We start from the raw sequence: 23,341 nt of genomic DNA, 5'->3' as shown, positions 1-23,341 counted from the left end.
AGGTTGACTTGTGCTAAAGGGGAACTGGCGGAGCATCCATATTTCACACGGTCTAGAGCCAAGAAATCAGACTCTGACTCATCACTAATCATCTGGTTAACTAAAAAGACTCGTTCTAAAATGGAGCAAAGTTTGATCAATGCAACCACTTCATCTGAGCCATCTCTTAGTTTACCGATCACGAGTGATCCCACATCTTCTAATCAACCAGAAACACATTTGGAGATCATTGCTCGTTTGGAGCGACGAGTTGCTGAATTAAGTCACATGGTACTTCACAACCGGTCATTTTCTCAAACGCCACCACATATGACTCCATCTCATGGGGTTCGTCAGACTTTGCCTATGCCACCTCCATTCCCAAATTTGGACGAATTTAACCAAGCAAATTATTTTACCACCTCTCAGCCGGTTCGTTCCGAACCCCTCACTCAAAATGCTCCCTTTTTATTTACAACCACCTCTTCAAAAACTCAGTTCATACCGCCGGCACATGATGTTACCAATACACATCAAGTTCCGCCAGTATATACTTATACCACAGCTCCACCCATGACACAAATCCAGGGACAATGTCGCACAGATGTTGATCATTATGTCGAAGTTGAAAATGAGGCACGGTCAATTAATGATGAAATGATAAATAGAAAGCTCAAAAGTTTGGAGGATGCCATGAGAAGTTTGCATGGACTTGGTAGTAACCAAAGCGTGAGATATGAAGAATTATGTGCATTTCCTGAGGTAGAATTGCCACCAGGTTACAAGATTCCAAAATTTGAGAAGTTTGATGGGTCGGGGAACCCTTTCTTCCATTTGAAGGTCTATTGTGAAAAGTTGATTGGTGTGGGGAAGAATGAAGGGATAAGAGTCAAACTATTCAATCAGAGTTTGAGTGGAAAGGCCTTGGAGTGGTATTCTAAGCAAGATACAACCAAATGGCGTACTTGGGATGATTTGGCAAATGCTTTTGTGGATCACTACAAGTTTCATGTTGAGATCGCTCCTGACAGAATCTCAATTACAAAGTTGAAGAAGAAGTTCACCGAATCATTTCGAGAATATGCTATACGGTGGAGGGAAGAAGCATCTAGAGTACACCCACCCATGGAGGAGACAGAAATGGTTACTTTCTTCATTCAAGCGCTAGAGCCGGAATACTATGAACGTTTGGTGACAATGGGTGGAAAAACTTTTGCAGAGGTGATCAAAGCCGGGGACATGATTGAAGATGGCATTAAGACAGGGAGAATAACAAGTCTTGCAGCTTTACAGTCTACTAGTAGGGCCATACAAACAGGTACTCTCGGGAACGGAAAGAAAAAAGAGAAAGAAGCAGCATCGGTAATGGCTTTGGGAAACACATCATACCACCATCAACAACCCCCGCGATACCAGCCTAACGCTCACCACTCACAGTATTTCCAATATTCTCCACATCCCTACGACCAAGCTTTGTCATCTTACCAACCTCAATCACCACAAATATCCTACCCTGTTTACAACACACAACCAGCATATCGAGCTCCACGACCACCAACATATCCAACTCCACCATCACAAACTCATCATCCAAACAATGCATCCGCACCTCGCCCAAATAAACCGTTTCGCCATTTCACACCATTAGGAGAGCCACTGAGCGTTGTTTTTGAAAGACTGCAAGCTTCAGGCTTAGTATATCCTGTGGAAGGTAGAATTCCAGATCCATTACCCAGAAGCTTTGATCCCACTAAAACATGTGCATATCATTCGGGGGTAAAAGGCCATTCCACTGATCGTTGTTACGCATTGAAGCATAAGGTTGAGGATCTTATTGAAGCAAAACAGATCACGGTCAAACCACCAACACCAAATGTGGTTAACAATCCACTCCCGACCCATGATGGGGCCACGATAAATATGATTGGAATAGATGAAAATGTTGACGACCCAGCCGAATTTATAGTGCCTGTGGATCGTGTGGAGGATCATGATTTTGTAGCCGTTGCTTCTCCGGCTGTAGTGATAAGGGGTTGTGTGCCTGTCGAGATATTAGGAGCTTCATCAATACCTGTGGAAGTAGTTCGAGCACCAAATCAGTTGCCAGTGCTCGATACAAAAGCCGTACCATGGAATTATCAACAAACTGTGATGGAGTGTCGAGGAAAGGACACGATCACTGACAAGGTTAAGACGTCAGGAATGACAAGGTCTGGGAGGTGCTATTCTCCAGAAGAACTAGTTAGATTGGGGCAACTTAAGGAAACCAACGTACCTCCCAAAAGGGTCGTGACAGAATTCGAAGCAGAAGAATTTCTGAGGAAAATTAAAGCTAGTGAGTACTCAGTTGTGGATCAGTTGAAAAAGACCAATGCCCAAATTCCTATTCTCTCTTTGCTTTTGAGTTCGGATGTGCACAGAAATGCACTCTTGAAGATTTTGAATGAAGCATATGTTCCAAGTGAAACAACTAGTGAGGCGTTAGCTGGGATGATCGAGCGCGTGCTTGACAGTCATCGAATCAGTTTCGATAATGAAGAACTGCCGCCAGAAGGATGCATGCATAACAAAGCGCTCTATATAACTGTCAAGTGTCGTAACATGTTTGTGGCTAAAGTGTTGATTGATGGGGGTTCTGGACTTAACATCTGTCCATTAACAAGTCTGAAGAAGATCGGATATAATGTTAGTGAGCTCAAGATAAGTGATGTGAATATTCGAGCATTTGATGGGGCTCAAAGGCGCCCTATTGGAGAAATAGAGTTGAAAGTGTTGATTGGTCCTGTTGAATTCATTATGGATTTTCAAGTACTGGATATTTCCACGACATACAACATGCTGTTAGGAAGACCATGGATACATCTGGCTGGGGCTGTACCATCTACTTTGCACCAAACTGTCAAATTTGAGTGGGATCAGCAACAAATATGTATACATGGAGAAGGGGATACGTCTTTCTATCGAGAGCAATCCATCCCATTCATTGAGGCAGAAGGAGGGTTCGACGGAGCAGCTTACCACGCTTGGGAGGTTGTGAATGTCACTAAAGTGGGTGAAGTCTGTCAAACTCAAGAGTTTAAAAGGTCATGCGCCGCGATTATGGTTGCAAAAGAAATGCTGAGAAATGGGTACCAACCTGGATTTGGGCTAGGGAAGACATTAAATGGGCGGGTTGAGCCAGTCGTTCTCCCTACGCAACAGTTTACATTCGGTTTGGGATATGAGCCAACTGAGGAAGAAGTGAAGAAAGCACGAAAGAATAAAAAGAAAGAGGTTCCATTGCCAAAACCTATTCCTACCATTGATCAAACTTTCTCAAAACCTTCAGATCTAATTATTGAGGTTGCCTATGATGATATCGTTGAGGGAATCAAGAACCTGTTCGTGGAAGATGAAGATGATCATGCTGTGATAATCAAAGACTTTGCTGAAATATTGACTTTATAGGCTGTTGAGCCAGGACCTGAGTTGCAGAATTGGACTTCTATCTTAGCCCCATCCCGCCGGGAGTTTCAGTAATTTAAGTTCAAATTTCCTTTGTAATAGGCCGGAGGCATCAACTAGAACATTTAGTTCCTTTTGTCATGCTGCCTCTATGTTTTGTTACGGCCTTTTTGAATTCAGAGTTTGTCATTTTTGTTTTGTAACGAACTACGTTTGGCCTGACTTCCTGTTGGATACGTAGGCAGCCCACATCGGGTTCGGCCACTCTTTTAAAATCATTTCAGTGTTTTTGTTGTATGGGTGGAACTACGTGTGGCCTGATTTCCTTTTGGATACGTAGGCAACCCACATAGGGCTCGGCCCCCCTTTTTATAAAAAAAAAACACAAACTCAAAAGTCTTTATTTTTATCACGAACTACGTCTGGCCTGATTCCTTTGGGATACGTAGGCAACTCGAGGCGGGTTCGGCCCTTCTATTTTAAAATTTTCAATATCTTCGGTTTGTCCAAACCATTTTAATTCCTATAATATACATAAGGATTTTTTATATAAGATTTTGGTCTTCCCACCGTTTAAATTCATGTGTCTTAGTATCTTGAAACTGGGACAAATTTTTGAAATCGGCCAAATCACTTTCAAAAATTTTCATTACAACTTTCTCACTTTTCGATTTGTTTAGAATCAAGTGCCTCCAGGACTGGAAACTGGGACAAAATCTTGAAGTCGGTCAAATCACTTTCAAAAGCTTTCATTATAAGTTCTTACTTTTCAATTGTCCAGAATCAAGCGTCTCCAGGACTTAAACTGGGACAAAATTTTAGAAATAGCATAAAAGTTGTCTTAAATATTTAACCATTTTTTAATAAAAGTCCATCTATATTTCTAATAAATTCAAAAAAATCAAGTCTTCACAATCATTTTTATCTATCTATTAGATATTGCCCCTCAGAGTCATACAAATCTCGTTACTCATGTTTTGCAAAATATGTTTTATAACTGAAACTCCCCGGCAAAGCAAGATATGTGGTGAGACATCGAAGAACGTGGACGCGACCGAGACAAAAATCAAGTCAAGGGCCAAGTTCCCCAACATGCACAAGTCAACCAATTTTCTTTTAAACTCACAATTTTTCTTTGATGAGACAGGTTCAACTAACATGAACGTGGTGCATATTTTAAATTATAGACATGATCCAAGAGTTAGCTTCCTTTAAAATGCAAATATTGTTCAACTTGGATGCAAAGGTAGCTTATGATGAACGGTGGACGTCGTACCACTCGTTATGAAATCCCGATCGCAGCAGTGGACATGAATTTATCTTCTCAACAAAGGGTTGTGAGTATAATTCTTTCAAACCCAGCTATTTACATATCCTTATCACTAACAGTTGCTTTAGCTCGTGGCATTTCTCGATGGATCAAATACACATAATCGTGGACTTAACTTTCTTCAAAAGGGACTGACTGTGGTCACCCGTTATTGGTTGTGGGTATAAGCGTGGATACCTTTCTACAATACCATTTTAAGTGGATGTGGATTTATTTTCTGCACTGTAGAAGCGGATGTGGATTTACATTTTTGTACCGTGGAAGTGGACATGGATTTATATTTCAGTTCAGGCGCCCACCTCCGAATGCGGGTATTTTATATTTTAGTTCAGGCACCCACCTCCGAATGCGGGTATTTTATATTTCAGTTCAGGCACCCACCTCCGAATGCGGGTATCTTATATTTCATTTCAGGCACCCACCTCTGAATGCGGGTATTTTATATGTCATTCTAGGCACCCACCTCCGAATGCGGGTATCTTGTATTTTATTTCAGGCACCCACCTCCGAATGCGGGTATTTTATATTCGAGTTCAGGCACCCACCTCCGAATGCGGGAATCTTATATTTTAGTTCAGGCATCCACTTCCGAATGCGGGTATTTTATATTTCAGTTCAGGCACCCACCTCCGAATGTGGATTCAACTTTCAAAACAGGGGTTGCAAGTGTAACTTCTCCAACCTCGTCTTATTTACACATATATTTCTTTATTGCTAACAATTGTTTTTAGCTGTTGGCTTTTTGACAATATCGAAGTTGGCATCACACATCAACTCGTGGAACTATTTCTTCGGCAGCGAACTGGGGCAATTTGTCGGGAAGGATAATCAGACTTTCCGACACGGGTCAAAGATCTACCTCGAACACTCGTCTCTAATTACAAGTATTCTCTTGCATTCTATCAATTCAATTTTTTTAAAAATTCTCAAGTTTCTATCATAATACCCAGTGTTATCATAATTCAACACTGGGACAATATTTTGCAAGCTTCGCGCCAATCGGGGTTCAAGTGTCGTAAGTATCCCAGAACTACACTCGACCTGATTCTCGTACAGCCCGAGATATGTAGGCAACTCAGAGGCCGGAGTTCGGTCATAATCCTCTCAAGTTTCTTTTAGCCGGGACAAAATAGGCTACTGAGTCAACGTCTTTGCACGACAACTCTTTCATCATTATCGGGCAAAGAGGGACAAGTTGTTGACACCCAATTTTGTCCCGCCTCTCTTCCAAAATACCTATTTACGCCTCTAATATTTTTAGAAAAATTAAAATATATATATAGTCATTTTTTACTAAATTATCAACTTCTCATCAATACCGGCACTTTATTATTCTGTTGCAGTTACTCTTATTATTATTATTATTATTATTATTATTATTATTATTATTATTATTATTATTATTATTATTATTATTATTATTATTACAGTTCACAATTTTTATCATTTCAGTATTTTACCAGCTTACGCACACGCATCACATTTATCTTTGCATAATTAAATAATAGTATTTATCTTACTGTGGATTTTCGAAATATTATTGCACGACTATTACGACGCCATTTTTATCTGAGCATTAATGTTTGCATATTTCATGTTGAGCAATATTTTAACACAAGTTATTTAAATAGGTCTCTTATTCAAATTTAGAAGCCAAACTATTTCTTGCACTCGGTCCGTATTTTGACTTACCGGACCCCAAATCAAAGTCCGATTAATTCCTAATGTTTTTTTTAGACTAAACCATATTTCTTATCTCAATTTTTGATCAATCCATGTTTAATTCACTAACCCATTCTTTTAATATCCGGTCTAAAAAATCAACCCAGTCCATTTATGGACTGGGTCCGACCCATTTTCAGACGAAATAAGGGAAACCCTAAAAGGGTTCCCCTTCATTTTTCCATCCCCATCTCCTCCGCGCCGCTCACCCCCTCCCTCTCTTCCTTTCTCTTCCGCTCCCACTCCCACGCTCCTCCTCCCCACTTACCCCTGTCCCCACCATCGCCGCTTCCTTTTCATCGTCACCCCACCACGCCGCATCCAACCCCACCACCGCCGCTTCCTTTTCATCTCAACCCCACCAGAGCGTCTGTTTCCACCGCTCCTCCTTCTCTCTATTTCCTCAAGCACAAAGCAAACCCCTATAAAAGGGGACGAGTTGAATCGCTCAAAGGACAGTTCCTTGAACCCCGAAAAAAACCCCCCTATTTTGTAGTTTTTTTGTTGTTGTTTGGAGCGGCAAAAATCCCCTAAAGGGATCACAAGGTTGGAGAACCCCTAAGATTGCCTTGCAAAAAAAAACGAGCTAAAGGAACCCACAATCCCTCGAAAGTAAACAGATCGAAAAAATGAAAACCTCGAATCCCTTGAGTCCTTTAAAATATTAAGTCTTTGAATCCCAAAAATCCCCTAAAAAAAAGAAAAGATTCTGAATCTGTAGTGGTAATAGTTCTGAATATCGAGTTAAGAAAACGAAATTTTTTTTTTTTCTGTTTTCGTTTGCATTGGTATTGCTTTGAATCCGAGCATCGCAAGCTCGGATTCGAGAGTGTTCGAGTGGATATCGAGGCCCTGTACCCACTTCGCTGCACCCGGAGAAGGTAATTACCCTTTTCTATTTGTTTTCGCATCCTTCAGTTGCTATTCTATATGCTGTTTAGTTAGAGTTGATTATCTCAGTTTAAATAGTTTGTTTGCATGTCGATAGTAATTCAGACTTAATTTGTTTGGTATGATGGCTGGTATTAGTGTACTTAGTTGTATTGGCCTCTCTTCGTTTTATTTTTCTATCTGATCCTGCTGCCCCCCTGTTTGATTTATATTTATGATCCAAATGCTCAGTTGGCTTATGTTCAGTTTAGCTTAGCTTAGTAGCTTTAAGCATATTCCTGTTCTCGTTAGCTCAGTTTCGTTTTAGTAGTTAAAATGCTTAGACATTCATGTTTCAGGTGGTTCAGTTTCCAGACTAGTAGTTAGCAGAATCTGCCTATTCATGTCTTAATTCAGTTCAGATGATTTTAGTCTTATTAGCATGTCTGTGTTCATATGTAGCTCATTTGAATATGCTGAATGCTCATTGCCTCTGTATGACTGAAATGTACATACCTATTTTTTAGTTCCCTTGCCCTTCCCTCTGGTAAGTAGGTAACTGTGGTGTTTGAATATTTTGTTGGAAGTCTTAAATGAATGAAGAATAAGTTTTTTTCATTTAGGAATAAGAAGTACCTTGGCCTTTTGGCAATCTGCATATATAAATCTGAAACTGTCCATTTAGGAATACATTTTGTTCTCTTAGATTCACGCTTAGTCCGCTAGTCTGTCAAGCATGTGTAGATTGGTATATCGGTTTGGGTTTGAAGCACATAAGTTGACATGACAGTGCATGAATTTCCTTTTTCTCTTGTTTACATTTTTTTGAAATCTGCCCATGTTGGCTTATGTCCTTCTATTCCTCATCTAGTTTTGTTTATGGTATGATATACCTCGAAGTATACATAGTATATGAGCCTTAGTATACACCGAGTGTATACAAGGGTTGCACATTAGTGTATACCTTTCAGGTATATCAAGTGTACTATGAATATTATGTGTATACCAGCCTTCGCATATGTCCAAATTCTATACACGTTTAAGAATAATGAATGATACACTATTTGATTCTGCCCATGCTTGAGTATTGCCTGTTTATATGTGTGTGGTGGCTAATTTGTGTATGCATGGATTATACTTAAGTATACGTAATATATATATATATATATATATATATATATATATATATATATATATATATATATATATATATATGATCTACGGAGTTGTTTGAATTTATATTTTTTACATGTTTAACCTTATTGATCGTATACTAATCCTTTTCCCTTCATTTTCATGCATGACCATCATATACGAGTCCGAGGGACTCGTTCTTCTTCCGCATTCGGCGTTGGGCTAAAAGCCCAACGAGATCTTCCCTCGGTCCACCCTTGTCCACAGCAAAAATGGAAAATACAAAATTATGGGCCAAAGCCCAATAGACAAAAACAGCTGCAGCAGTCAATATAAAGAATTTGCTGGGCCGAAGCCCAACAGCAAATAGGTCCAGCAGTTCCCAAAGGGGCTGGCCCATTCGATATTTATTTACCCCTTTTATTTTATTTTGTGCATTTAACTTGTATTATGCAACTAACCTTTTATCTTGCTTTATTTTCTTAAATTAGATGAACCTTAGCAAACTAGTGGGGTTTAGTTTAGTAATGGGTAGTTGAACTGATAATTAGTATCATACGTTTCACTCTCTTTCAATTTTTATATTAAAATTTTTTAGTATTTGTCTTCATTAGAATAATCGATTTTCAAAAGAGCATGACTATATATTTTGAGCTAAGGAATCATGATTAAATATTCAACGTGCCACTAATATGTAAATATTAATCCAACTACATTCTATAAATATTCTAGATTGATTAGATTATAAATATATTTAGCTAAATATAGTTAAATAGAGTCAATATAAAAGAGAAAACTCATGCCTCTTTTCATCATATTAAAACAAGTCTAGGCTTCTTTTTTACATAATATAATTTCTATTTAAAGTTCACATCTACTAAATCTTCTCTTAAAAAAGTTATTATATTTTAAATAGCACTATCATACTTTTATTGGAAGCCTTAACAACTTTTATAAGTCTTATTTCAACATGACATTTAAAGTTTTCTTTTATACAAGTTATTATATTTTTCTATAAATCTTATTTCAATTAACATTATTTTATTTTTAAAAAACTTCAGCAATATTTTTAAGTCATTTTCTAAAATTTAAGCACTGTATTTAATTTAATTAATTAACCTAAGTTTGGTCGGATAACCGTAAGATAACGGATTCTAAAGGATGCCTAACCCCTTCCCTTTAGGATAATATAGAGCCCTTACCTAGAATCACACTGGTTAAGCAGACCATTAACGGAGGTTTAGTTTTTAACTTTACCTTAGTTAATATTTAGGTGTCCTAATTCACCGTTAAATTAATTAGGTGGCGACTCCTTAAAACAAATAATTTAGGAATCTCCAATACGTCATACTCCCTAATTTTGACTCCGGGTTAAAATGGGGTGTGACAGTTATGAATCTTATTACACTGTTCATCTATTTCTCTTAATCTTAGTTCTTAATATCCCTCTTCTTTAACCACATCCCGGTTACCACGGCCAACATCGTCCCTTATCATTTGGACATTAAAACGGTCTTTCAAACACCTAGGAATTTACAGGTTAATCCATCAAGTATATTAACAAATTAAGAAAATAACCATATACTAAGAGTAATAGATTCATAATAACAAGTAAGTAATTACTCAAACATTATCAACATAATATTTTAATTAAACATGGAATAATTTACATAGTAGGGAGATTAGTACAGAAAACATAGAGAAAAACTTACATGACTTGAAGATGGAGAGAGGTTTCCCTTTCGGGGAACCCAAAAACTACTTCACACTAGGAGAAAATTACTGAAAGCTTAATATTATTTTTACAAGGGAGTTTATATTAAAAAATTTTGGACGGAAAAAGGAGTTGGGGCATTGTGAAAGAGAAGGGGAATATGGAGAAGTTTGTTGAAAGAAGTGTCAGATGGTTTTTTCTCGATGCCTTTGCTTCTCCTCGAATGCTGCTATTTATAGGTGTTTGGCGGACTTCAATTCCGGATTTCAAATTTGTAAAGAATATTTTGAGTTGAGCCGGGTGCTCTTGGGGCCCATCGTCAAGTGAAACTTGTCAAAAGATGTGTTATATTTTTGTCCGTTTGCTGAGCTGTCCTATTACTTTATTAAAGCTACTACTTTATTAAAACTACTTTAATAAAGTCCGATCTTCTTTTTCTGAGATGACTTTGTCGTATTGCTTCCACCAAAAAGTCTTCTTTTTCTTTTATATATATATAGAGAGAGAGAGAGAGAGAGAGAGAGAGAGAGAGAGAGACACACACACACACACACATTATGTTCAAGACATGATTAATATAATACTGTAATTTGTGCTCCGTATCCAAAACTTTATTATATTAGTGTTTGCTACGACTACAAAGTTGACAAAAATTTATTAATACTTTTTAAAAGAGAAGACTTGTTTAAAAAGAAACTATTTTCCTCTCTTTGAGATAAAACAATAGCAGTATTTAAGCATCAGTTGATATTTTCAATTTTAATTCGATTAATTTAAAAGTGTAAACTATTCTATTGTTAATGTATATAGATTGGACCTAAACAATACTTATTATATATTATCAAATTTCGATTTGGATAATTCTAATTCAAATTATTAAATTAATTTTACATGTTTAAAATGAAACAAAGTAGAAATTTAATTTTCTATTTAAATAAAGAACTACTATTTTTTAATTTTTAGTAAATATTCTTGGTTTAGCTCATTTTACTTGTCATGTTGTCTTTTGCACGGTTTTTTAAAGAAACGTCAATTAGAATTAGAATTTGACTAGTTTACCTTATTAATTATTTGATCTCCATTTAATATTATTTTTTCTTTTACGACATTAATATCTTTTCACATTTATCAAAGTAAGGAAAAAAATGAAAAAGTAATTAAATTCTATCTTATTTTAAAATATAAATATTGTAATTATATTTATTTTAGTAAACATAACAAATAAATAACATAGCGGAATAGCAAATACAACAGTTAAATATCTAGATTAGATCTTAGGCTAGTATAAGAAAAGAAAGGAAATTATATGGTTTAACTACTTAACCTTTTGAAGAAAAGCAATAATATGGGGTTCATATTTTGCTGTACAATAATTTCATTTGCTCCCACTAATGGGTGGGTACGCATGGGGCAATGAATCCACCATTATTGACTTAATGGGGATACTTTGGAAATTACATGAATATTGTTTGATTTTTTAGTATGGGGTGTACATTTTTTTTTTTTTGACATTGCTTGTTTTTTTAATATGGGATTCACTTTTTTTTTTTTTATATTGCTTGATTTTTGTATTATGGGGTTCACTTTTTTTTTCCTCTTTTTTTTTTTAAATATTGCTTAGTGTTTTTAGTATGGGGACCACCCTTTTTTTTTTTTTTTTAAGAGCGATGACTAATGACATAGCATGGGTAAAACTCATGTTTCTATAGTAGAAAAATTTAGTATATGTCTGGCCAAGAAATCATTCAAAGGGCCACCATATAATCCTACCTGTACTTGAATTTATTTTGTATGCCTTATTGTTACAGAGATCTATGAAGTTGAAGAAAATAGCCAAATCGCCCTTTCGGCAGAATCGACAATAATTAAACTAGATAAGAAAAAAAGTTACCAAAATTTAACTGCGATATCATATACGGTAGAGAAACACAAGATATTGAGGAAGTAAATGTATTTGTACTCTTTCATTTCAGTTTAGAGGGTGTTTGGCTAAGCTTATGAGCTAGTCAAATTAGTTTATAAGCACTTTTCAGCTTATCTTCGCGTTTGCTAAAAATAAAAGTGCTTATAATCTAAAATAAGTCATAAGCCATAAGTTGGTCTCCCTCAACTTATTATTTTTCAGCTTATAAGCACTTTTAGTTTGATCAAGAGTTTTACTATTTTATTCCTAGTAAAATAAAACCCCTAACCCTCTCTATTAGGTTACTCCCTCACCTTCTTCACCACATCTTTGAAAATACATCAATTTCCGTCGACCTACATCAAAATACAAGAAGATTCTGAAGCTCTTCTACATGAAAAGCAATTGCACGAACTGATTTTGGTGACAAACTTTTATCTCCATATTGCGATAGTCCAATAAGTGGTTGCTAAAAGTCCATGTAAACTTGTGGTTCTTTAATGTTAAACAAGACAGTAATTGGTCTAAGAGGAATTAGCATATGGCCTAAACACATATGTTTTCAATGGTACCTATATAATACAATAAATTGCATATTTCTTCCATTCAAATATTTTATGTACTATTTGATATGTTTTACTAACAAGCTTTAATCAAATAATTATTTATTTCATTATAGCATATGATTAAATTTTAGTTTAGCATAAAATTATTTATATTTATAAAAAATAATCTTATCTAATAAAATTTTGTATTAAAATAAAATGAGGCATAAATTATATGTATTTTCAATTAATTTGAAATTTAAAATCTTCTAAAAATATTGCTTTTATTAGTGCAAAACAACTTGAAGGGCATATAAGTGATTTTAACAGAAAAAAATGCTTATCATTACTTCTTTGTCAAACATTTCAGCTGCTTATTATCAATATCAACACTTTTATCTAAACACATAACTGCTTATTCATTAAATCAGCTTCAGCACTTAAAAGTAATTTTCAGCACTTTCTGCTTATTAGTTACTTTAAATCAGTTAAGCCAAACGGGCTAATTGTCTTGCTTTTCTTTTAATTAATTTGTTTTAAAAAGAATTACTACCATTTATCAAACGGAAAAGGGTCAAATATACCCTTGTACTATCGGAAAAGGGCCAAATATACCCCTCGTTATACTTTAGGTCCAAATATACCCCTACAGTTATACTTTGGGTACAAACATACCCCCTCCACCGTTAAGTTGACCAAAGTGGACATGTGGCATTGACATTTTGGTGAGGTGGACGCCACATGGCATGCCACCTCACTCCCCCAACCCACATCTTCACTATCACTGTCACTACGCCCCTCAAACTATCTTCGCCGTCTCCGCCGGTGCTACCACCCATCTTCGCCATAAAATGACAACCGCCGCCGCCGTAGCTGTACATGCTACTTAAACCTAAAGAAAAGGATTACATGTGCAGAAAGGAGAATGAGACAACAACTTGTTGATAGAAATGGCATATCAAGCCTGGAACACCCATAATTACGAATTACTATAACACAAACTTTTTAATAACTAGCAAACCTATGAATCAAGCTCTCATCTTTGACGTTGCTTTCTGGTTGATTGTAACATACTATGAAACATTTGAGTAGCAAACTCCTGATACCATCACAAAACGTATTGAATTTTAATATTTTAATTTTCAAAACCCAAAAACTTTATTAGCCCAACCAAAATAATTTTCAGTAAAAATTGAAAATAGGGCACGAAACAAATTCATTTGTGTATGAATGCTGAACCTAACCCATTAATTCTTTTTTGAGGAGAAAAAAAGAAAAAAGAATTAGCTGATTAATGCCTGATGTTGAAATCAACAAGGGTAGAAATGGCAGATAACCCATCCAATACTCTAGCAATGCGTAAATATGTGAAAGAGCAGGAATAGTCTATGTTTAAATGAGATCAATGTCAACCTGCTCCGGGATTGCCCTTCCGGTTTGGTTGGCACCAAGCTTGACATCCGAGACGAGTATTGGATAGGTTCACAGCGGTGATGGCGGAGATGCGTGGTAGCAACGGCGGAGACGGTGAAGATAGTTTGAGGGCGTAGTGACAGTGGTAGTGAAGATGTGGGTTGGGGGCATGAGGTGGCATGCCATGTGGTGTCCACCTCACCAAAAAGTCAATGCCACATGTCCACTTTGATCAACTTGAACTGTGGAGGGGTATATTTATACCCAAAGTATAATGGTAAGGGTTTATTTGTACCCAAAATATAACGGTAGGGGTATAGTTGGATCTGAAGTATAACGAGGGGTATATTTGGTCCTTTTCCGATAGTCCAGGGGTATATTTGACCCTTTTCCGTTTATCAAATGACCTTAGTTGGATTCCCACACGTAGGGTGTACATGGACCGGGTTGGTTCGAATTTTTCAAATACCAAACCAAACCATTTGAGTCGAGTTTTTAAATCTATAAACTAAACCAAACCAATAAAAGTTGGGTTTTTCAATATCGATTTTTCTCGGATTTTTCAGGTTTTTTCGGGTATCTCGATTTTTTTATTATATTTAATGAAAAGCACCATACAACAACATCTGCTTGATAATTTGCAAACTTCTCCCTCAAAACTACTTTCTTTAGATACAGAATATTCATATCAAAATATTTTTTAAATCATCCAAGTCATTTGGATTAATATAATATCATGCTATATAATAAACTTGAAGCAAAAAACTTGGCCAGTGGCCTTGTGAAGATTCAAAAAGTAATTACATTCATATGATCTCTCTGCAACTACCCCCAAGAACTCAACATTTGGCCAAAACACCTTCTCAAAGTGCAGAATAATCTTGTTCTCAATCTCTACACCTAGTTCATTGATGGCAACCTCCTTCCATTCAGGTAATCTGGGTTCAAATTTGATCTAATTTGATTTAAAACACCAAGAGGAACATCAATAACTGGAGCCTTGCAGGTTGCTGATTTGAGAGGAAAGAGACGAGGGGAAAAAATGTAAAATGAGAAAGGGAAGGAGTTCCTGATTTTAGGAGAAAATGTATTGTAGCCATAGGGTTTCTTTTGTTACATTACATATGTTTTCATTTCCTTTTCATTTAGTTTCTTATTGGGCTTTCTGTGTATTCTTTGTATGAGCTTCAAATATGGACCATTTTACAAAATTAAGTCGAAATCTGAATGTAAAAATATTGAAATTATGAAAAATTTAAGAAAATATTAATAAATTACATTCTATTAAATATTTTTATGTATAAAATAATTTAAAAATAGTATACGTATAATCGGGTCGGTTTGGGTTCGTTTTGACCTTTTTTAGTTAAAACTAAACCAATCCTATAATGGTCGGGGTTTTTTTCCCAACACCAAACCAAACCACTAGTCGAATTTTTATTATTTTTATTTGGTCCGATTTGTCGGTTTGATACGGTTTATCGATTTGGTTTGTACAGCCCTACCCACACGACTGATCGATATCAGTTTTAATACTCCACTAAAAAGGGTAAATGGGTGCTGATCCATTTACTTTAAGAGTTACGACTCTACACTTGACAAATTCAATAAAAAGGTAAAAATCCACGATACGTAAGTTCGTTTAAAGTGGAACATCTGAAATCACAATTTTGATTAAACAAAGCAAATACTTTAAAAATGGACCACAAAGCCATAATCTTTCGAATTGGATAAAATTCTGGATACCAGTATCTGCGTAATCTTGACTTTAATACTTTCTTCGACTATGCCAAGTACAGCACGTCTTCATCGTATATCTTTTGTTACCTTAAATTTTTATACAACTTTTTACATGCTTTTCAACACTGTTCTTTTACATGTAATCACTAAAAGAAGAAAATGTGGTAAAGGATATTTTCGGAATAAAAATAACCATTTTTTGAGGGGGTGGAAATTCATATGGAAAAAGAAGAAATATTTAACCCCTCTCTACCGTCGGCATTACTAATGTTTGGAAATAATTCATAATTGATAATTATTTAATCTGTTATACACAGCATTGCACATCTATTCTATAGAATAAATTTAGATCAATTGGGTCATCACTAAACAAAAGTAGTACAGTTTAGACCTAGCACTAGCATTTGATCAATTATAAAGTAAATAGGTCGTCAATATAATTGGGTCAAGCCACAATGAAGAACAAATGATTGCTTTGTTGAAACAAAGCTTTGTGTCGGCACCATCTCAAGTTAGAGACACAGTGGGCTGGTGCGGGACATTTAATTTTGTAGTCTATGATAAATATTATTTTATATATAATTTCTATATTGAGGATCAGTAAAAAAAATAGCATAAAAGATTAACACGTTGGACCTTATAAAAAAGATATGATTTTGTTATCCATTAAAAATATCAACAATTTAGTAATATGATCTTTTCATCGAGATTTGTAAAAAATAAATATAAGAGATATGTAAATAAACACATAAAACATAAATGTCGAATATTTTTTTCTATTTAAATTGTAAATGGACATAGATGATTATTTTCTGACATACAGAGTTACAAACATGCAGAGACGGATTCGAAATTTAAACTGTAGGTGTTCAATCTTAAAAAAATTTGGCATTAAACTCTTTTTATAAAATTATAGCTAATTCGGATGAACTATATGTTGTAATTTTAATGAATTTTTACACATAAATTTATATTTCACGTCAAAAGAAATGAGTTCAGATAAATTCGGTGTGGCAGTGCTGCATCCCCCTCTGCTGAGACATGAGTGTTGACTGGTGCATTATGGTTCCGAAATACTTTATTTTTCTGCGTTCAAAATAATCAAAGTGCAAAGAATCAAAAGAAATGGCATAATTGATTCAACCATACTTTAATAGTGGAATTTTTGCTAACATAAAGTTTAAGCAGCCAAATATGATTTGACTTGACCTTCATTCACTGATTCACTTGTGTAGTGGATATTCGCAAGGGCCGTTCGTTTCTCCCTTTTTTTTCTCTTGCATCTGAATAATCATTTTAAGCAACTAAAATAAGCGCAATGATAGAAGGCCAAAATGGAACAAACGATAATTCTGTCTGAGGAAAAAGCTAAGTGTCAGAGACTCGTCACAAGAGGGCCCCAGGCTAGGACCATGAAACATGTGTTTGACTGGTTCATTTTGCCTTCAATTTTTTTTTTTTTTTTTAATATTTCTGCATTCAAAATAATCATAGAGCCTGAGCATCTAAAGAAGTGGCGTAATTGGTTCAACTTCACGTTTTAATACTACTACATATGACATAACAGTTTAAGCAGCCATACTTTATACAATCAAAAATATGATTTGACCTTCATTCATTCACATATTTGTAGGTTAGTGGAGAGTAATGGATAGGGATGTACACATCTCCCTTCTCTTTTTTCCCTTTTGATTTGTTTCTTTGGGTGGTTTGGAGATTGGAACACTGGGAGATTTTGTAGGGTCCCCTTTACTTCAGTCAATAATTCTATAAAGTGGACTCTGCTATATATAACTGTGGACAGAAATGTATATTTCCTCCGTTCCATTTTATGTATTTCAGTGAATAGTATGCACTTCAAAAAAAAATAAGATTATTGAATCATGTAATCTTAAACCAAATATGTACATATTATATCAAAATATTCTTTGAATCTTCTAATTTTAAATAGATCTTGTGGAATTTTGAATTTAAAGAGTTAAAACTAAATATACAAAAAGTAACATTTTTAACGGACTAAAGAAGAAAGGAGACACAAACTAAAACTGAGGGAGTACTATAGTATAAGGAATAATTTCATGAAAGGTCACTAAACTTTATTTATGAAAAAATGACCTAATAATCCTACTTAAGACTCTAGATTACAAAATATGAGGATATTTTTCCTTATTTACAAAACATACCAATTTAATTACAAAATATAACGGTTCTAGAAAAATAAAAAAGCCCGACCATTCCCTTCCTTTCCCTTCTGTTCACACAACAGATCTGGAAAACTTGGAGAGGACAATTTTTGTCTTTGAGAATTGCTGGAAGATTGCTTGTTGGGCTCTACAGCTAGACTTATCCCTCCTTTCCCATCTGAAATTCCCATGTTTGAAAGTTTTCTCTGGGCTTCCACATAAACTTTTAAGTCCCGTATCTGTTCCTGGAGGTCCAGTATTTTCTCGTCCCTCGACTTGAGTAATAACCTTTCCCTTTCTTCTGTTTCTCTATACTTTGTCTGCAAAAGCTCTTGGTAAGGTTATTGGAAGATCTGAGAAGAAGGGTTTTTCTTTGAAAGGCTTAAAAATACTTTCAAGTTTTGAAGTGAGAATCAAAACTGTATTAATGTTGTATGATAATTGTATGTTGAGTTTGTATGAAATTGAATTTTACGTTTTGTATGTTGTATTATTTGTATTAAATTTGTATGAATATTGTATAAAAGTTGTATACAATGTTGTTGTAGTTTTATTAAATTTCCAAAAATCTAGCATGAACTTATACAAAAATTATACAATAATATACACGTTTCATACTGCTTTTATACAGTTTTCATACACGAAATTGTGACCAAAATTCTAAGTCTTGAGCGATTCACAAAAAATGTGAAAACTTCTAAGCTTTTAGCGAGATATACATATTTCATACGGTTTTCATACACAAAATATTGAGCGAAAATTTTAAGCCTTGAGCGAGAAATACATATTTCATACAACTTTCATACATAAAAAATTGAGCGAAAGTTTTAAGCCTTGAGCGAAATATACACATTTCATACAGTTTTCATACACAAAACTTTGAGCGAAAATTTTAAGCCTTGAGCGAAATTTTTATATATGTTTTGTAAGAAATTTATTGTTATGTTTTGTAAACTGAAAAGTATCATCATATTTTGTAAATATACCCTATTCTTATGTATATATACGACATTTTCCCATTATTTATTGCACCAAAGTCACTCAACTATTTTTGCAACATAAAGATCACTCGACTTTGCCTAGATATTAGAGAAGTCACTAAACTGAGTTTTGTAAAACCAAAAAAAAAGTCATTCAATTTGCTTAAATGTCGTACTAGTCACTATATAATTTTTCAATAAACAGAAAATCGTTCAAATTAGTATTTTGTCAGAAGCCCGGCCGTGAAAAGTGTAAAATCCAATCACGAAAAGCCTATTATTATTTAGAGAACTGCTATATATATCTCGTGGGCCGAGACGCATTTCTTGTCAGGTTGTGCCAATGGTCCATTAGCCCATTAAGTAGTGGGAAATGGCGCATTTAGTCCTAATCTTTGCCACTTGCTTTTATGGGTTGAGCTCAGTGGCTGGTCACAACATTGAGTATAGCTGCATTTGGGCTAAGAAGGGGTCATTTGCACTTTTGTTCCTATTTTGTGCTGATCTTTAATTTTTGTCCTGCAAACGGGCATAATTAATTTTCCCTTCAAAATCGAATGGTCTTTAAATTTTTGCCCTACAAATGGACTGGTCTTTAAATTTTCCCTTCAAAATCGAATTTATATTGACATAAGTTAAGCATCATAATATTCATAAGTTATGCACACATCCTTAAAAAACTTATGCTCCGCTAGGCATAAGTTCGATTTTGAAGAACAAAAAAAAAAAAAAAAAAAATTAAAGACAACCTATGTGAAGGATAAAAATTAAAGACCAGTCCATTTGAAGGGGAAATCGGGCAATTACTTCGCTAAGAACTCTCTGTTGGGTTGGGCGGGCAAGTGCTCAAATAGCAACTTGGCTGATAGCTATTTAAAGAAAACTCAAACATTATAAATATTTAATGTTTAGCCGCCTCATACTTAATTTCGGACATGCAAGATTGAATTCGGCACATGAAATTTTAAATTTCTATCCCTCGAGTTTGAAGTTGGAATTGCCAAGCCTAACTTCTAAATAGCAGTTCAAACTTCAAACTTTCGGGTTTAAAGTTAGGCTAAGCCCGTCCATAACTTCATACATATCATATATAATAGTAATGGAAGATACCACTAAAATATTTTTAAGAGAGTAAATTATCAAACTATTAATGTCTTTTAAGCACATGTATTACTTTATACTTGGACCAACAAAACGGATGAATATGTTATTTTAGTTATCACCCTCGTAATGTCGATCACACAAGATACGATACTATATGTCGATGGCTTTGCTCAAGCAAGATATACAAAATAGCAGTGCTTCACATTAAATTCTCTACGTTAACCGATATACTTTATGATATATTAAACGATGTTTTCCACTGAGAAAGTTCTTAGATATTTTCCAATTGGTCACTAGTGACAAAAGTTACCTTTTTCTGTTTTACACCAAATATCTCTATTGTTTTCTTTTCTATATTCGACTTAAATATTATATTTTTCCAAATCCATGTCCGGTGTTAGTTTAATTTGAGATTCGATAATTCGTATTTGTGTTGCTTAAAAGTCTACAAAAATAAAAAACGTTCCTTATATTTTTCCCGTTTTCATATCTTTAATTACGGTTGGAGAAATCTTATTCATGATGTTATTACCTACTACATGATTCTCGTAGTATTAATTGGATAAAGAAAGAAAGAGATTTGTTTTACTAAAAAGAAATGACGTTAGAACAGTCCCCCTTTTTCTTTTTCTTTTTATGACCACGAGAACAGCTTCCTGTACTCGTCAAAAATCAAAAGTATAGTCAACTGACTCATTTTACGAACTTTTTCCTAAGTGGTAGTAAAAACTAAAATTCCCCTACTGATAAATCCCTAGAACTAAAGAAAGTATAATAAACCCAGATTTTGAAATCTCAACGGATAAAATCTTCATTAATTCTTCTAGCATTCTGAGTATCCATTTGTAAACCCAACTTTCTCCCTTGAAGATGAAATTGTGCAACCGCTGCCAATAATTTAACGGCCTGTTTTTGTCGAAGAATATCTAGGACTTTCCTGACCGTTGATCCTCGTAAATGTTCTGCAGCTTCAATTACTGACATTGTTGACTGTTTTAACCCATCAATTACTGTTTCCAAATTTGATGCTTCTCCGTCGACTAGCAACCCCCCTCTTTTCATCAGCTCAACTATTGGCGGTGCTGCTACACTTTCTTGAACCTTGGCCATCCCTTTCTCAATTAGCTGTTAGAAACAATTAAGTAATTAAAAGTATGCTCTGTCAATTTAATATTGTATGAGAAATATATTCGTTCGAATTAGCCGGGGACAAAATCAAGAACCCCTGTATTATGACTTACTGCAGAATTTTGTAAGTGCATAATTTTCATAATATAAGGGACGCAAATCTTTAATTTTAAAATATAGAGATCTATCCGTAATTGGGTCATAGTATAGATTATAGACGTGTTTAGTTTAGTTAACTCAAAATATAATTCGGCAAATTAGTCTAAGTTGGGGTGAGTTAACGACTAAATCATTTATTAATTATGCTAAATTGAGCCAATTTAGCCCATCGAAATTAGCTCATCTAAAAGTAGGTTGTTCAAGTTCAATATGTAGCTCGGGTTGAACTACGAAAAATGTTGTCAATATACTTGAAGCAGTTTTTTGTTTTGTAAATAAAAAGAAAAATAAAATATTTTTGCAATTAAAAAAATTAAAAGATAAAATACGGAGAGATTAAAACTTGATAAACATTAGGCAAAAATAGCGTCACAATCAATTATAGTCTATCTTTGGACGGATCAATGACCATCGATTTATTTACTCTTAACTCATTTTAATTTGTTCAAATTTAGTCAACTCACTTATTTGACATCCTAAAAATAGAATTTCACAACCGTAAAAAACAAAAAATACTACTACGTGTGTAGCTCATAAAAAGACCAGCTGGCTAGAAGTTTCGACTTTTGAGATATCATATTACTAATTTATAAAAAAAAAAACGTCTATGACTATACTACCTTCTCTTCTCTTTTTGTCTCTGCTTTTAGCCTCCTCAATTTTTCCACTTGCTCTGCTGTCAATTCTGGTCCTATTGAGGAATTAATAGTTGGAAAAAGCATAGAAGGTTTAAAACCAGCCACCCAAACAAATGTTCTTTCTAAAGAAGTGTACCATGGTGGAGAAACTAGAAGAAATACATCTCCATTTGTTGACTTGAATTTTTCTTGATAGTAATCTTGATAATGATCCAAAACTCGTGTCACCAATTCACTGATGCTGCTATTTTCTTCTTCTTCATCATCACCGAAATCATCACATGAATCTGAAATTGCATTTAATTTTTCATGAAAATTTTGAAGTTGAATGAGCCAATTCTCATAGTAGACACTAATATTATTGGTTTCTAAAGAGGTGGATTGTGAAGAAGAGGTTGATGCCATGTTTGAACTTTTGAAGTGGCCTTGAACTGCGAAGCTTGACAAGTATTATGGTTATATAGAAGTTTAATTTCTGGATGTATTCTTGGTCGGTTAAGTTTACTAGTATTATTTTTATATCTTAGTTGTTAAGAGTTTTGTTGTCAAAAAGTTCACTCTAGTTGGTGTTTGAGGTGGTGCTTCATGCTTAATTGTAGATGGCGGTTTGCTTTTATTATTTGTTTTTTTGGTTCAGAAATGACCAAATCTCTGTGAAAGTATTTAATACTGTATTAATCCATGTGCGACTACTTTGTTTCCTTCTGGGGCACAACGGTCAACACGGGTGGGACGCGTAAAAACATTTTTTATGGTATCTTTTGGGTACGTTTTAAACAAGCATTTCAGTTTACAACCACGGGGCCACACGAAAGGTGAAAGAAAAAAAAAAAAAAAAAGGATATTGGTAAGATGTTGCATATTATTAATTGGTATGCGACATTTCAGAAAAAAAAACTATGCGAGCTTAGATTAAAACATACACGATGTTAAGAGGATCTCTATCTAGTTTAGCCTCACAATTGATATTAAAATCAATAATTCGGCTTCGGCAAGACGAATACGTAGATGGCGAATTAGTGAAGGCTTGGGATTTGGCTCAGTGTCTTTGTCCATGTCAGTGTTTTAAAAGCCGGGGCGTAAGGCGGGGTATTTTACATATACCTTGACGAGGCGTAAGCCTCATGGGTATTTAATTTTTAGTATTTTTTAAAATAATATAATTACAATAAATATTTTTAAATAGGTAAAATTACATAAAAAAAATAAAAGAAAACTGTAAATAAATGAAATATATATATATATATATATGTATGTATGTATGTATGTATATGTGTGTGTATGTGAGCGCGCGCGCGCTTGATCCTCACAAAAAAAATGATCAAAGCCCATTATACATCGCTTATAACTTATAA

The 23,341-nt window shown here is 34.7% G+C and overlaps 1 protein-coding gene across 1 annotated transcript; it reads right to left on the bottom strand.

Annotated features, from left to right (window-relative positions):
* Positions 1-20,619: 20,619 nt before the first annotated feature.
* LOC132623160 (protein RESPONSE TO ABA AND SALT 1) lies at positions 20,620-22,895 on the bottom strand. The gene is made up of 2 exons (XM_060337873.1): positions 21,969-22,895; positions 20,620-21,186 (listed from the first exon to the last, which is right to left on the bottom strand). The coding sequence occupies exons 1-2, from the start codon at positions 22,389-22,391 to the stop codon at positions 20,857-20,859; spliced, it is 753 nt and encodes a 250-aa protein (XP_060193856.1). The 5' UTR covers positions 22,392-22,895; the 3' UTR covers positions 20,620-20,856.
* Positions 22,896-23,341: the final 446 nt, after the last annotated feature.

Source organism: Lycium barbarum, chromosome 2 (genome assembly GCF_019175385.1).
Source record: "Lycium barbarum isolate Lr01 chromosome 2, ASM1917538v2, whole genome shotgun sequence".
In the NCBI taxonomy this organism is placed as follows: domain Eukaryota; kingdom Viridiplantae; phylum Streptophyta; class Magnoliopsida; order Solanales; family Solanaceae; genus Lycium; species Lycium barbarum.
The sequence above is the reverse complement of the archived record's forward strand: the minus strand, read 5'-3'. Positions and strand labels throughout refer to the sequence as shown.

Bases quoted from the DNA above. Each gene is read 5' to 3' on its own strand.
- LOC132623160 (XM_060337873.1), bottom strand. From the start codon at position 22,391: ATGGCATCAACCTCTTCTTCACAATCCACCTCTTTAGAAACCAATAAT. The intron at 21,187-21,968 runs GTAGTATAGTCA...TGTTTCTAACAG, and splicing joins AGACAAAAAGAGAAGAGAAG to CTAATTGAGAAAGGGATGGC.